We start from the raw sequence: 16,389 nt of genomic DNA on the forward strand, positions 1-16,389 counted from the left end.
TTTAAAGCAATTATTTATTTGTTTGTCCTCAGACATGTGCAGTGGATATTTTCTCTGCTGGTTGTTTGTTCTACTACGTGATTTCAGAAGGCAATCACCCATTTGGAAAGGCTCTGCAGCGACAAGCCAATATTTTATTGGGTGTCAGTAACCTTCAACATTTAAAGTGTGATGTACATGGTGAGTTTTAAAAAGATTTTTAAAAAGCCCCTGACCACCCCCCCCCCCATACATATACGTATACATACGCACACACACGCGCGCGCCTCCTGCCAAGGGCAGTGGAGATTTATCATGTGATAATGTTACTTTCTATATTCTGGTTGATGCAGTCAGTATTTGGACTTACTCAGAAGCAGAATTAGAGTGCGTCACTGTGCTTAATTGTCACCCCTCTGTTAAAACTAAAGGAAGAATTGCATTAATTTTCTAGACAGGTCTGCTTAAAATTACACAAGACAACAGGCATTAGTCAGCAACAAAAGTTCTTTTGAAAGAGTAACAGCCATTTTTTTCACTTAAATAACTATCACCCTAAGCATACATTCTTGGACTAATGCATTTCCATTGCATCAGTATAAAGTGGGAAAATTTTAACCAGGGATTACTAACCTTTTTATTGCATCGCAGATCTCAGTTTCGAATTTAACATTATTAGTTGTTATTTGCACCTACTGCACACCTGAAAGGTCTGATTCTATTTCTTCAATTGTGCATTCAGATCAATCCCTTCCTTCAGCAATCTCGTGCCAGATACGTTTGACTGTTGCTTGATGAGCTTGTCATTCGTTGTGTATTTCTGTCTCTTTCTAGCGGATATTATTGCTCACGACTTAATTAAGGAAATGATAAACATGGACCCACAGAAACGTCCGTCTGCAAAGTGTGTGCTGAAAAATCCTTTCTTTTGGAGTCTTGAGAAACAGCTTCAGTTTTTCCAGGTTTGTTTATTTTCCTTTGCATGAGCACATTCCTTCCACTGTTGTCTTCAAATTTTCTTTGCTAGATGCTTAATACTGTTGATTTCAAAGAGAAAAGAGTATTTAGAAGACATTACTTGCAAGGGATAAGTACCTTTATGGAGTGCCTTCCCTACATTTTCAAACTTTTATTCCTGCCTGTCTGTCTGAGAGGGGTAGATGTTTTTGGCAATTCGCTCCTTTGCTGCATCATGAGCAGCTTATTGGTTAGGGAAGAATCTTTATTTTAAAGGGATTATGTATTAACTGTTGTAAGTGTGAATCCAAAGGCTGTTCAGTCTGCTTGTGCATCTGTAGATTGGTGGTTTTTAATTTTCTCTTTTACATTTTCATTTTCTTTTCTTGCCATCTCCTTTCCGGAGCTCAGATTGTGCTCCTCTACTTCCTCCAGTCATGATCAAATTTATTTCAAACTTAGAGATTAGAGAGCTTTGTTTAAACCTGCTCTTACCCAGAGTTTGGGTGTTGTCATCAGTTTAATGAGCTGAAGTATCAGCCAATTATTATTTCACCTCCTTCCCTGACGTTGAGTGTAGGAAGTCCAGTCAGAGAGCTTCCACTGTCTCTAGCTGAGATCACTTAACACTGCAGAGACAGGAAAACCTTTCTATAGTACTCAGTACTGAGCTAAGTAATCCTACAACAGAGTTGAGTGGATGAACCATCTGTTATCTCCTCCTAAAGCCACCAGCATCATAGGTGCCAGTCTTTAGCCATTTTGATTACTCCGTGTTATATTGAGAAATTGCTGAATACGGTGGATACTGCAAAGATTGGCTAGTTTGTGCTGCCAGCAGCATGGGTTTGATTCCTGCAGTGGCTGAGATTACCATGACTGACTCGACTTCTTAACCTCTTTCCTTGCTATGAGGTATGGTGACCCTCGCGTTAAACCACTACCAGTCATTTCTCTCTAACGAGAGAGCAGCCGATGGTTCACTGGGACTGTGATGATTTTACAGAACCTGAACAACTTGCCAAATAGTACCAATGGTTTATCCTTCAGAACTTGCTGCACTCCTGCGGCAGCTCAGCCGTAATATTAACACCTATGTGGCAGTGAAAAAAATTATCCAGATATGTCCCATTGACAAAAGGAAAAAAAACTAAATCCAATCCAGCCAATTACTGCCCCGTTAGCCTGCTTTCAATCATCAGGAACATGGAGTCATAGAGACGTACAGTACGGAAACAGACCCTTCGATCCAAGTTGTCCATGCCGACCAGATATCCCAACCCAATCTAGTTCCACCTGCCAACTCTTGGCCCATATCCCTCCAAAGTCTTCTTATTCATATACCCATCCAAACGCCTTTTAAATGTTGTAATTGCACCAGCCTCCACCATTTCCTCTGGCAGCTCATTCCATACATGTACCACTCTCTGCGTGAAAATGTTGCCTCTTAGAGGTCCCTTTTATATCTTTCCCATCTCACCCTAAACCTATTCCCTCTAGTTCTGGACTTTCCCACTCCAGGGAAAAGACTTTGTCTATTTATCCGATCCATGCCCCTCAGAATTTTATAAACTTCTATAAGGTCTCCCCTCAGCCTGTGACGCTCCAGAAAAAACAGCCCTACCCTATTCAGCCTCTCCCTAAAGCTCAAATCCTCCAACCCTGGCAACATCCTTGTAAATCTTTTCTGAACCTTTTCAAGTTTCACAACATCCTTCTGATAGGAAGGAGACCAGAATTGCACGCAATGTTCCAACAGTGGCTTAACCAACATCCTGTACAGCTGCAACATGACCTCCCAACTCCTGTACTCAATACTCTGACCAATAAGGAAAGCATATCAAACGCCTTCTTCACTATCCTATCTACCTGCGACTCCACTTTCAAAGAGCTATGCACCTGCGCTCCAAGGCTCTTTGTTCAGCAACACTCTGTAGGACCTTACCATTAAGTGTATAAGTCCTGCTAAGATTTGCTTTCCCAAGATGCAGCACCTTGCATTTATCTGAATTAAACTCCACCTGCCATTTCTCAGCCCATTGGCCCATCTGGTCCAGATCCTGTTGTAATCTGAGGTAACCTTCTTCGTTGTCCACTGCACCTCCAATTTTGGTGTCATCTGCAAACTTACTAACTATACCTCACATGCAAATCATTTATATAAATGACGAAAAGTAGTGGACCCAGCATTGATCCTTGTGACACTCTACTGGTCACAAATCTCCAGTCGGAAAAACAACCCTCCACCACCACCCTCTGTCTTCTACCTTTGAGACTGTTCTGTATCCAAATGGCTCATTCTCCCTGTATTCCATGAGATCTAACCTTCCTAACCAGTCTCCCATGGGGAACCTTGTCGAACACCTTGCTGAAGTCCGTATAGATCATGTCTACCGCTCTGCCCTCATCAATCCTCTTTGTTACTTCTTCAAAAAACTCAATCAAGTTTGTGAGACATGATTTCCCACGCACAAAGCCATGTTGACTATCCCTAATCAGTTCTTGCCATTTGAAAGACATGTACATCCTGTCCCTCTGGATTCCCTCCAACAACTTGCCCACCACTGACATCAGGCTCACTGGTCTATAGTTCCCTGGCTTGTCCTTACCACCTTTCTTAAACAGTGGCACCATGTTAGCCAACCTCCAGTCTTCTGGCACCTCACCTGTGAATATCGATGATACAGATATCTCAGCAAGGTGCCCAGCAATCACTTCCCTAGCTTCCCACAGAGTTCAAGGGAACATCATCAGGTCCTGGAATTTATCCACATTGGTGTTTCAGGGCATCAGCACTTGCTCCTCTGTAATGTGGACATTTTTCAAGATGTCACCAACTACTTCCCTACATTCTATACCTTCCATGTCCTTTTCCACAGTAAACACTGATGCAAAATACTTGTTTAGTATCTTCCCCCATCTCCTGCAGCTCCACACAAAGGCTGTCTTGCTGATCTTTGAGAGGCCCTTTTCTCTCCCTAGTTACCCTTTTGTCCTTTATGTATTTGTAATGATGGAAGTGATTGTTGACAAGTGCTTTCAAATAGCATTGACTTAGCAGTGAGTCCACTGAAACTCAGTTTGGGTTCTACCAGGGTTACTAGGTTCCTGACCCCATTGCAACTCTGGTCCAAATATAGTCAAAAAAGCTGAACTCGAGGTGAGCTGAGAGTGCCTTTGACATCAAGGCCACATTTGACTGGGTGTGCCATTAAAGAGCACTAGCAAAACTGGAGTCAATGGAAATCATTTAGGAAAACTCTCCACTAGGCAGTGTCATATATATCTAGGAAGATGGTTATGGTTGTTGGAGGATAATCATCTCGGCTCCTGGACATCTCTGAAGAACTTCTTCAGGCCAGTATCCTATGCCAAACCATTTTTAGCTGCTTCATTTATGATCTTCCTCCATTGTCAGATCAGAAATCAGGATGTTGACCATTGTTTGTGCAATATTCGGCATCATTTATGATTCCTCATACTGAAGCAGTTCATGCCTCCATATACAGCAAGGCCTGGACCACACCCCAGCCTGGGGAGATAAGTGGCAAGCAGCATTCATGCCACAAGATCTGGTAATGGCCATCTACAAGAGAAAATCTAACCATTTCCCTTCAATGTCCGATGCCATTGCCATTATCGAAATCCTGGGTGCTAGCAGAAGCTGAAGTGGATCAGCAATGTAAATAGTGTGCCTGTAATAGTTGGTTAGAGGCTGGGAATTCCATGGCGTAACTCACCAGCTGAATCCCTATAGCCTCTCAACTATCTGCAGGTCACGAATGTGATGGAATTCTGCCCACTTGTCTGGATGGACGTATCTCCAACTGAACTCAATCTTGACACCATCCAGGACAAGGCTGCCGTCTTGACACCATCCAGTACTTGCAACTTCTATTCTCTCTGCTGCTGACAAATATGTGATAGCAGTGTATACCACATAGAAAGTGCACTCATGAGTTCACCAAGCTCCTTCCAAATTTATGACCTTTACCTCCTCAAAAAACAAAAGCAACAAATGCTTGGGAACAGTGCAAGCTCCCTTCCAACCCCACCCCGTCCTGACTCTCAGCTGTATCACTGTTCCTCCACTCTCACTGGTTCAAAATCACTTTGGGAATTCCCTTTCTAAAGGGTGCACTATGGGTGTGTCAGACTCCCTCTTTCCCTCCCTCTCCAGAAAGTGATTGTAGCTGCCAAATCATCAGGGTACAAGAGAACCTTTTGAGTCTTTAAATGGCGAGTGTAAAGGCAGAAAAGGTACGTTGTTGAAATCTGTAGAGAGGAAAGATTCCATTTCTGTTACAACCGACAAACACAGCATGACCTTAGGAATCATGTCGGGTCTTGTAATTGTGGGTTAATCATTGCAGGATGTCAGTGATCGAATAGAAAAGGAGCCTCTGGATGGACCAATAGTACGAGAACTGGAGAGAGGTGGGCGAAGTGTTGTTCAAGGTGACTGGAAAGAGCACATCACTGTACCTCTGCAGACAGGTGAGCAGCTCATGTGGCTGAATGACATTATGCTGATTCATTCTCTCTCATGATTCAAGAATGAATGTACTCACTGCTAACCCTGTGCTGGTGAGATGGGCAATAGGTGTATAAAATCAGTGGCCTGGTATTGTCATTGGGAATTGTTAATTTTTACAATGCTGTCAGTTATTTATTGTATCTTTACAAAAGAAAATGAATCATGTGAAGTTATTGTTTTACATGCTCAGGGAAGGAGGAAATAAGATTTGCAAAGAATATGTTTGTGCAAATCTTTTGTAATTAAGCCTTCACCTAAAATCTGACTCCTTGCTCAGCGTGAGTCACTCAGTGTGTCTTGAAATTCTGTTCATGTTCCTGTTAATATCCGCAGACATCTCCTTCAGATTCTCTTCTGCTTTTTTAATCATAAAATCCCTGCAGTGCAGAAGCAGGCTTTTCTACCCATCAAGTCCACACTGAACTTCCGAAGAGCATCCCATCCAGACCCATGATCCTACCCTGTCCCCATAACCCTGCATTTCACATAGGAAATCCACCCAACTTACACATCCCTGAATATGATGGGTAGTTTAGCATGGCCAATCCACCTCACCTGCACATCTTTGGACTGTGGGAGGAAACCCATGCAGACACCAGGAGGCGTGCAGACTCCACTCAGACAGTCACCCCAGGGTGGATTCAAACCCAAGTCCCTCGTGCTGTGAGGCAGCAGTGCTAACCGCTGAGCCACTGTGCAATCCCATTCTTCTCAAATGAAAGTTGTCCCAACCTTTACCTTGTTCATTTCTAGTTGGGTAGCGTGTGGGTGCACAGAGATTGCAGTCTCTGTACTTTGTGGTTGCTGTTCGAATGTGGAACTCGCAAAGCCAGTCTGGATTTTAATGAGGTCAGTGGATTTGACTGAAGAGGTTCTCCTGCCTTTCTCATTCAGTCAGCTATCTGCCCCACCTTGTGATGGAGGAATCTGTGACCTGCAGCAGCCTGGTGTAGGGGCAATTTGGCAGGGATGCAGCTTATTCAGTGGCACAGCAAGATATTTGTTGTCCTAGTAATTTTCTTATCAGCCTTTTTAAAGGAATTATAGAATTCAGTGCCACAGACGAAGCAGTTTTCCCATTGTGCCTTTTCCAGTTCTTGAAAGCACCAGTCCCAATTGACAGACTTCTCTGTTCTTCCTTCATATCTCCCAAAATACTGCTAGATTAATGTTTTCGTTTGATTTCCATTTGAAAATTGGCCTTGAATCGAGTATCCCAGTCATTTTGGAACATGGCTGTTGTGTATATCATCTGCATCTGATCATTCTGATCCTTGTCTTGGAATCTGTCAAACATGATCTGACAGCACAAGCTCAAGTTTCAGTTTCCATTTGCCTTATGATCTTTATTCCAAAAATGTATAGGTTAGGTGTTGGATGAAGGGGTAAATGTAGGGGAATGGGTCTGGGTGGGTTGAGTTTCGGCAGGTCAATGTGGACTTGTTGGGCCGAAGGGCCTGTTTCCACACTGTTAGTAAACTAATTTAATCTAAAACTGTATAAGGTTCACTAGTCTATGGCTAGGAAGCTGGGAAGAATTGCATGAAGCAAGTGCTTTTTCACAAAGTAACTTTTTTTTGCAGATCTTAGAAAATTTCGATCTTATAAAGGGAGCTCAGTGCGAGATCTCCTGCGAGCAATGCGGAATAAGGTAATTATACCAATTTTTTCAAGATCTATCATTCTGATCCCTTGTAAAATTGCTAATAATTCTTGTAAATATTACATATGTGCATTATTTGGGTCTCTGTCAGTCAGGTGAAGTGTTATTACCTGTAAATGTAATGGCAGTCAATGGTAACCTAGCCTGTTCATTGCTCAGGGATGTGTTGCAGTTGACCTGCCATCTCCACAAGACACCATTTTGTTTGGACACGTGGAGAAGGGCAGAGAGAACCTTGATAGAAGAAACCTCTAAAAGCAAATGAACTAATTCTTGAATTAGTAAATGACATGCTCCAACTACAGGCTGTGACATAGCTGTATTACTGAATATGGTATGGTACAGAGGGAGGCGATTTGGCCTATTTTGTTGGCACCAGCACTTTAAAAGATGCCTCGTTACCGAGAGCATACCCTCTGCTTTTTCCCAATGTGCTTATACACTGTATCTATCCAAATAACCATCCAGTGCCACCCTGAATGTTTCTAATGAACCTATCTCCACCCATTTCCAAGTCATACAGGGATGAAAATTGTGTGCAGGGATACATGGAAAGGGCAGGAGATTGGCTCCACGTCATTGAACCAGTGTAAGCACCATGGATTGGATGGCCTCCTGCACTCAAGCAATCCTGTAATTCTATAAGCTACTCGCTGTGTGAAAAAAGTTTATTTTCACACAACACCCTTGTTTCTTTTTCACATCTTCAGTTTCCATTCACTCCGCCACCTTGGCACCACGCCTAAGTCCTAGGTTCTGGAATTCCCAGGCACCATTTAAATGCAAGTTATTGACATCTTGCATATTACTGAATGGATTTGATAGGGAGAAGCTGTTCCCACTTGAAAAAGAGCAGGAGGACACAGATTTAAAAGGCTGGAATGAGGAAGCACAAAGTCCATGGAAGGTTGCAGGGCTGAAGGTGGTTACAGAGATAACCAAGGATGAGAGCATGCAGAATGTTATAATCAAGTTTGTGAATTTCACATTTGAGGCACTGTAGAGTAGTGGGGGACAGCGGAATGGAGGTCCGCCAACTTGGAGATGAGTTACAGGACTTGATGTGAGGTAGAATGCGGGCATGAGAATTCTGGATGAGCGAAAGCTTGTGGATGGGAGATGGAATGTTGGCCAGAGAGCACTGGATTGTTGTAGTCAGGAAGGGATGTCATTGGAAGTGTTTCATCACTAGATGGCTGCGTGAGCTGGTGGCAGTGGGTAGTCTTGATGTGAAAAGGATATGAGTTAAAGAGTAACCATGGACATGCTGAGGTTCAGGCTGTTGTTATACTGTCAGGAAAGTTCACGAGAACCCAAAGAGAAATTTGTCTCTGTTGCAAACTGCAAATGTGCGATACTATAAACTACCCCTTGTCAGTGCTATTGAGTAAACAAAACCATGTCCCTAAATGGGACTACTCTGCATTCTTCTGGTGAATGACCCAGAACAGAGCTTCCCAAACTAGTGGCTAACAATAACAGCTGGCATGGAGCTCTGACTTAGAGATAGCAGCTGCTTGGTCACTTGAGGTGCTTGGATTTTTCTGTCGTGGGTGTGGCCTTCCTGGTCAGTCCTTCAGGCCTGATTCATTTTCTGGAAAATCCAAGTGGAAGTCTTTAATCTCTGCAGTTCAAGCAGCCTCCCTCCCTACAGTCTCACCATGCCTCTGCCATTCTCTCGGATTTCATCCAGAATCCTCAATCCATTCCAGCAGCTCACCTCGAACACCATGGGCCCTCACCTTGCTCAGCAGCCTCCCTTGTGGCACCTTATCAAAGGCCTTTTGAAAGTCTAGATAGACCACATCCACTGGGTTTCCCTGGTCTAACCTACTTGTTACCTCTTCAAAAAATTCCAACAGGTTTGTCAGGCATGACCTCCCTTTACTAAATCCATGTTGACTTGTTCTAATCAGACTCTGCTCTTCCAAGAATTTAGAAACCTCATCCTTAATGATGGATTCTAGAATTTTACTAACAACCGAGGTTAAGCTGATTGGCCTATAATTTTCCATCTTTTGCCTTGATCCTTTCTTGAACAAGGGGGTTACAACAGCCATCTTCCAATCATCCGGGACCTTTCCTGACTCCAGTGACTCTTGAAAGATCTCAACCAATGCCTCTGCTATTTCCTCAGCCACCTCTCTCAGAACTCTAGGGTGTATCCCATCGGGGCCAGGAGATTTATCAATTTTAAGACTTTTTAACTTTTCTAGCACTATCTCTTTCGTAATGGCAACCATACTCAACTCAGCCCCGTGACACCCTTTAATTTTTGGGATATTACTCATGTCTTCCACTGTGAAAACTGACGCAAAGTACTTGTTAAGTTCTCCTGCTATTTCCTTATCTCCCATCACAAGGCTTCCTGCATCAGTTTGAAGTGGCCCAATGTCTACTTTTGCCTGTCGTTTGTTTCTTATGTACTGAAAGAAACTTTTACTATTATTTCTAATATTACTGGCTAGCCTACCTTCATATTTGATCCTCTCATTTCTTATTACACTCTTTGTTATCCTCTGTTTGCTTTTGTATCCTTCCCAATCTTCTGATTTCCCACTGTTCTTAGCCACTTTATAGGATCTCTCTTTTTCTTTAATACATTTCCTGACTTCCTTTGTCAGCCAAGGTTATCTAGTCCCTCCCCGGTTAATCTTTCTTTTCTTGAACCTCTGTACAGTGTCCTCAATTATACCTACAAACTCCTGCCATTTTTGCTCTACTGTCTTCCCGGTTAGCCTCTGCTTCCAGTCTATTTTAGTCAGTTCCTCTCTCATGCCCTCATAATTACCTTTATTCAACTGTAACACCATTACATCCGATTTTGCCTTCTCCCTTTCAAACTCCAGACTGAACTCTACCATATTATGGTCGCTACTTCCTAAGGGTTCCCTTACTTTAAGATCTTTTATAGAGTCTGGTTCATTGCAAAGCACTAGGTCCAGAATAGCCTGCTCTCTTGTGGGCTCCATGACAAGCTGTTCCAAAAAGCCATCCTGTAAGCATTCCATGAATTCCCTTTCTTTAGATCCACTAGCAACATTATTTACCCAGTCCACCTGCATATTGAAGTTTCCCATGATCAATGTAACCTTGCCTTTCTGACATGCCTTCTCTATTTCCCAGTACATGTTGCGTCCTATCCACTGTTACGAGGTCTATACACAACTCCAATTATGTTTTTTTTGCCTTTGTGGTTCCTCAATTCCACCCACACAGACTCCACATCATCCGACGCTATGTCATTCAATACCATAGATTTAATTTTGTTCTTAACTAACAAGGCAACCCCACCCCCTCTGCCCACCTCTCTGTCTTTTCGATAAGTTGAAAAACCATGGAGGTTTAACTGCCAGTCCTGACCCCCCTGTAACCAAGTCTCTGTGATGCCTACTACATCATAATCATTCACTATTATCTGTGCCATTAGTTCATCGGCTTTGTTATGAATGCTACGAGCATTCAGGTAAAGTGCCTTAATGCTAACTTCCTTATCATTAGAGATGTTGGAAGTCATATGTCCTAAGTTATCCTTGCTTTTTACTGCATTCTCAGTCTGCCTCAATTTTAAATCCGCCTGGAAACATGCTATCCTGCTGCTTATCTTGCCATTTACCTCCATACTCCCTGTCGCTTTCACTTTCCCTTCCCCCCAACTCAGAAGTTTAAAGTCCTACTGACCACCCTATTTATCCTCTTCGCTAGAACATTGGTACCTGATCGGTTCAGGTGGAGACCGTCCCAATGGTACAGATCCCCCCTGTTCCAAAACTGATGCCAATGCCCCATGAAGTGGAATCCCTCTTTCCCACACCAACCCCTTAGCCACATGTTTACTTGCCTAATTTTCTTGTCCCTATGCCAATTGGCACGTGGCTCGGGCAGTAATCCGGAGATTATGACCCTTGAGGACCTGTGCTTCAATTTCCTGCCTAGTGCTTCGTAATGCCCAAACAGGTCCTCCACCCTAGTCTTGCCTATGTTGTTGGTACCAACGTGGACCACAACAACTGGATCCTCCCCCTCCCGCTCCAATATCCTTTCAAGCCGGTCGGAGATGTCTCGCACCCTGGCACCGGGCAGGCAACACACCATGCGAGACTCCCGATCCGGCTTGCAAAGGATACTATCTGTCCCCCTAATTATAGAATCCCCTATAACCACTACTTGTCTATTAGCTCCCCCCCTCTTGAATGGCCTTCTGCACCATGGTGCCTTGGTCAGTTGGCTCATCCTGTCCAGAGCCCTTTTCCTCATCCGAACAGGGAGCAAGAATCTCGTACCTGTTGGACAAGGTCAAGGGCTGAGGCTCCTCCACTCCTGAACTATAGAAGATGACTGAATTGGTCATCCTGAACTCGGCTTGTTCACCTTCTGATGGCAGTCTGGTTACAGGGCAGATTGACAACCCAGCAATGAGGAATCTGGAGCACCATGAACCTTGGAGTAAAATATGCCACTACCGGTTAATGGATTTATTGGTTCGTTGATCAGTTTTGTAAGTGAGATTTATAGATGTTTTGTGAGTGTTCGCCCAGCCTCACTTCATTCTCTCCCCGCTTCTAGTATCTGGTCTTCGAGTTTGGGGCATGATGGTGCCTTTCTCTTCCAGTGAAGTGCCTGGTCTCCCTCTGGCAGTCAGTCTGTCACTGACAGATTAATTGAGAAATTAAACCCACGCCCCAGCCTCTCCTGGCTATTCATTCGATAATCACAGATTCCGATCAGTTTTATTTTCAGTTTTATGAAACATGGAATTGCTTCTTTGTGAGGACTGACAAACTGCCTAAGGTTTTATTCATTTCTCTGATTGCAAAGTGCCTTTTTTAAATTGCCTGAGTCCTATTAGTGTGCGCACGTATCAAATTTCATTTTATTGCTCTGTTGGATGTCTTGAGTTATTTTTAATTTGTTCATGGGATGTGGGCATCACTGGCTAGGCCAATGTTTATTGCAAAAAAAGCTATAAATAGTCTGCTGTGGATCTGGAGGCAACTTTCCTTCTCTAAAGGGCATTAGTGAACCAGATGGGGTTTTGTAACAATCCAGATGGCTTCTTTATGGTCATCACTAGGCTGCCATTTAATTCCGGATTTTTATTGAATTCACATTTCACTCTGGTGGGATTCGAACCAAGGGTTCTTATTTGCTGTCCAGCGGCATTATCACTGCACTATCACTTCCACCAGTGTGTGTAATGAGGAGACATGGATGTGTTGCTAGTTTGCAGAGCTAGGGGGCTTCTGTACAAAACAATGATGATCTTAGGTAATAAGAGTGTCTGACTGTACATCTAACGTTTACATATCTTGCATGTTTTATTTTCAGAAACACCACTATAGGGAACTGCCAGAGGAAGTGCAAGAAACTTTGGGTTCAGTCCCAGATGAATTTGTTTGTTATTTTACCTTCCGTTTCCCTCATCTATTACTCCACACATATTATGCCATGCAAATCTGCAGCCAGGAAAGACTATTTCATCCATACTACTACCAGGAGGCTGCAGAACCGAACCAGTTAGCCCTCTCAGTAACCGACAGCTTTATATAATCCAAAGGCGAAATCTATAAAACGAAAATTGTTTATTTTTAAAATGCATTCCAGCCATTGGCCTTTTTAGCACACGAGTACTAAAATACTATGTTTTGGTGACAGACATTTACTGATTGAAAAAGTTACCAAACTATTAAGTGCCTTTATAAAAGCTGTATATGGCCTGCAGGATATTCCAAGGCAAGCTCGTTCTCCAGTTTAAGGACCTGCAGTTTTATTGCCACTGCTACGTTTTTAATGCAAGAAAATATTTTCCTTGCAGGAAATTACTTCTTGTCTCACTTTTTAAAAAAAAACTGTGATTCTCCTTCTGCATTACCGTGGGCTGTTGCATGTTTCACTATTTCATGTGTCAGGGACCAACGTTAGAGGATATAAAGCATCTGTAACTCAAAAATTCCAAAGAAGGCATTTATTCACAGATGCTGGTCAAGCTCTGGGTTTTGCAAGGCCTTTTGCTTGAGTTTGGCTAGATCATGCTAAGACCGTTTGATTCATGTTATAAATATTGGAGCACTGACAACACCAATCTGTGGAATAGTTTGTCCATTACAACACGGAAAACTAATCAGTCCTGTCAGGAGAGTACGATGGCTCACTGTGTTCTTGGTTTATGGCACTGACACAATAATGGGGCAAAATGCAATGGATTCTGTTCTGAAAGCAAGGAAGGTGGAGAATGATTAACAGTTTATCAGTGGGAGAGTGGTTAGTCACACACAGCAAAATGCCTTGTTGAAAGCTATGCTTTCAGGTTTGGAACAGCACGATTTTATATTGGGGCATTTCTGGTATTTGTAGCTTTATGCCATTGTTCTATGTTTGCAATATTTTGTTTTTGATCTTGGAAGTCCAAATACTGAGCAGGAGTGATCAGATTATTGCATTACAGATTAATCAGTTGAATTTATAGAGTTTCACTCACACACTAACTGAACACAGTTTCCAACAGCTCACTTATTTAGTTATAACATAATGTGCTGAAGCTTGATTGTCTGAATTACTCTATTTGCTCATTACAACAGAGGGCAGATGTATTTTGTGCTGTTTTGTTATGGAAATAGCAAGGTGAGTGCAGACACCATGTTTTGTCGACATTGCATTTTCTGCCCACCTTGAGTGAGAAATCACTGTCTTCGCAGATGAAATTTGTCTCCTGTTAAATGATGTCTCCTCTTTTATGTTTTCTGATTCTATCCCTACTACCTCTCCACTCCCACCCAGATCACGTGATCTCCAATACCATCGATCTGAGTGGAGAACCCAGCCAAGTGTTGTACACTTGGTAAAGTTGGGGGCGGCAGGGGGTGTGCGTGATGGCTAAGTACTTGGGTTCTGCTTAATGTGGTTTCCCGACAGCAGGACTGTGATCACAGATTTCTGTATTTTCATGGCACTTGCTACAAGAGCCCTGATATGACATGAAATGTTGCATTTAATTTAATCAGTTTACCAAAAAAAGTGTACTTGTGGTAGAAGCTCAGTATTTGGTACTTGCAAGGAAAATCATTATCTCACAAAACAATGCAGCCCATGTCAATTGTCAAAATAATTTTTAAAAAATGTGCTGATAATTAAATTTTAGTAACTTATTTATTTATTGGGGAGGGGGGGATTTACCTTTATATCTGATAGGTAATAGTTTTGATGTTTAATGTACATTTGAAACTGTTTCTGTATCCATCTTCAGTTTGAGGTGGTATGTGTATATCTGAGAGGTGGGATGAGGTGGCCGTTTTTGGAGAGTGTTAACTTTGTATTGGTTCTGAAAGAAGAGTGGCAAAAATAAGTTCAATGTCTTCATTTACAAAAAAAAAGTTTCAAATTGTGATTATATATGTTCCTTTTTTATTTTGACATTTGCACTAAAAGATTTGATCTGCCGTCCAGGTTACCCAGAAACTGGTTTAACCAGTTGATATAATTCCATAATACCTTGTTGAGTTTTATGATTATACATGCATCTTGTTTGTGCTTGGTTTTTGTTTTAAAATCTTGAAGAGTTACGATTTTAAAATCGAAAGTGCACTTTTTGAAATTATTTCACTTTACAAAGTAAGTCCCAAAGATATTGCTGCATTTCTCCATTTGCTGTTCCAAGTATAATTTCTACTAATGATCAATTGCAGTGCTCCCACCAACATTGTCAGTTCCAGTCTTTAACCACAGTGAATTATTTTAAGGATGTAAAACACTTCAAGGCTGGGATTGATAATGAAGGACATCAACTAATTTGGTAAATGGAGTTGAGGTACAGAGCAACCATAATTAATTGAATGGTAGAATATGCCTGAGAGGGAAGAACATCCTCCTCCTGTTACAATGATAGATAAAGGAAGCGAGCTAACTCCTTCCAGCCTCTCGGTCCACAACTAGCTTGCGACCCAATGCCCACCCGCAATGGCACAGCATCAGTCCACCACATTGGTTGATTTACTTCTGTATACATTAAATCATTTTCTACTTGAAAAGTAATCTGGTTAATTCCATTTTTAACTGCAATTATAATTGAAACAGAACATTCTTGATTCCCAGTGCGGAGAAGTCTGCTATTTACAAGTATCCTAATGGCGGTAATGTGGCATTAGTGGTTAGCATTCTAACTTTTTCTGTCTCACAAATGATAATTTTGTCCAATCTAAGTGCTTTTAATACTTTGTCTAAGGTTCCTGTGATTTCAGCAGAAATAAAATAGAATTGAGAATTTCCTATTGATATCACCTGTGTTGAAACACAAGTTTTACTGGATATCTTTTACAACTTAATTTAATCAGTCCCTAGGTATAATTGATTGTTGTTCATTGGAAACTTTGTTGGGGTCTGTCAGGTAATGAATCTTTTCAAATAGACAGTTAAACAGCAATAAGAGAACTATGATGTTTCGGTCACACTTTTTAAACGATAGGTTTGCTTACTGCCAGAGCTGAAACATTTGCCAATAACCTGTTAAATCAGTCTTAACTAATTCTCTGGTGTATTGGTTACACTGTAATGTCTGCCAGGAATGTACAAAACCTCTATAAAGACTGCCCCCATCTGGGGAGATATAATAGACATAACTGTGAAATTGTGTACCTATAGTAATAAAGTACATGTTTAGTCCTGGACAAAAGAAAAAAGATATAGTATGACTTGAAATGCATTTTGAAAAGCATTATTGATTATTTGGCATGTGTGCAAGGAATAAGGACTGCAGGACAGTGCTCTTTTTGAGGCTGTTTATGCAATACATATTTTGAGTTTGGTAGGTTGCAATGGTAAATCATGCTTTAACAAACTTTGTGGGCAGCACGGTGGCTCAGTGGTTAGCACTGCTGCCTCACAGCGCCAGAGACCCAGGTTCAATTCCTGCCTCAGGCGATTGTCTGTGTGGAGTTTGCATGTTCTCCCCGTGTCTGCGTGGGTTTCCTCCGGGTGCTCCGGTTTCCTCCCACAATCCAAAGATGTGCAGGTTAGGTGAATTGGCCATGCTAAATTGCCCGTAGTGTTAGGTGAAGGGGTAAATGTAGAGGAATGGGTCTGGGTGGGTTGTGCTTCGGTGGGTCAATGTGGACTTGTTGGGCCGAAGGACTGTTTCCACACTAAGTAATCTAATCTAATCTAAAACTGGGGATGTAATTTTTTATTGATAGCCCTCTGGGTTAAAGCAATAAAATATTTTAAAAATATGTATGTTTGTGGTCTGTAACTTTTTTGACAC

At 42.1% G+C, this 16,389-nt stretch overlaps 2 protein-coding genes across 2 annotated transcripts in view; both read left to right on the plus strand.

Annotated features, from left to right (window-relative positions):
- Positions 1-16,357, plus strand: part of ern1 (endoplasmic reticulum to nucleus signaling 1) — an 84,346-nt gene extending 67,989 nt beyond the window's left edge. Inside the window, exons 18-22 of the mRNA XM_043715094.2 lie at positions 33-180; positions 814-941; positions 5,310-5,433; positions 7,057-7,124; positions 12,465-16,357. Coding sequence (XP_043571029.2) covers positions 33-180; positions 814-941; positions 5,310-5,433; positions 7,057-7,124; positions 12,465-12,686 — 690 coding nt within the window. The 3' untranslated portion in view covers positions 12,687-16,357. The remainder of the gene's footprint in view (positions 1-32; positions 181-813; positions 942-5,309; positions 5,434-7,056; positions 7,125-12,464) is intronic.
- Positions 7,058-16,389, plus strand: part of samd9l (sterile alpha motif domain containing 9 like) — a 35,007-nt gene continuing 25,675 nt past the window's right edge. Inside the window, exon 1 of the mRNA XM_088000748.1 lies at positions 7,058-7,124. The gene's annotated coding sequence lies outside the window, so the exon portion shown is untranslated. The remainder of the gene's footprint in view (positions 7,125-16,389) is intronic.

This window comes from Chiloscyllium plagiosum, unplaced genomic scaffold (assembly GCF_037043375.1).
Source record: "Chiloscyllium plagiosum isolate Xiang-an unplaced genomic scaffold, Cpla_swu_hap1 HiC_scaffold_25, whole genome shotgun sequence".
NCBI classification, from domain to species: domain Eukaryota; kingdom Metazoa; phylum Chordata; class Chondrichthyes; order Orectolobiformes; family Hemiscylliidae; genus Chiloscyllium; species Chiloscyllium plagiosum.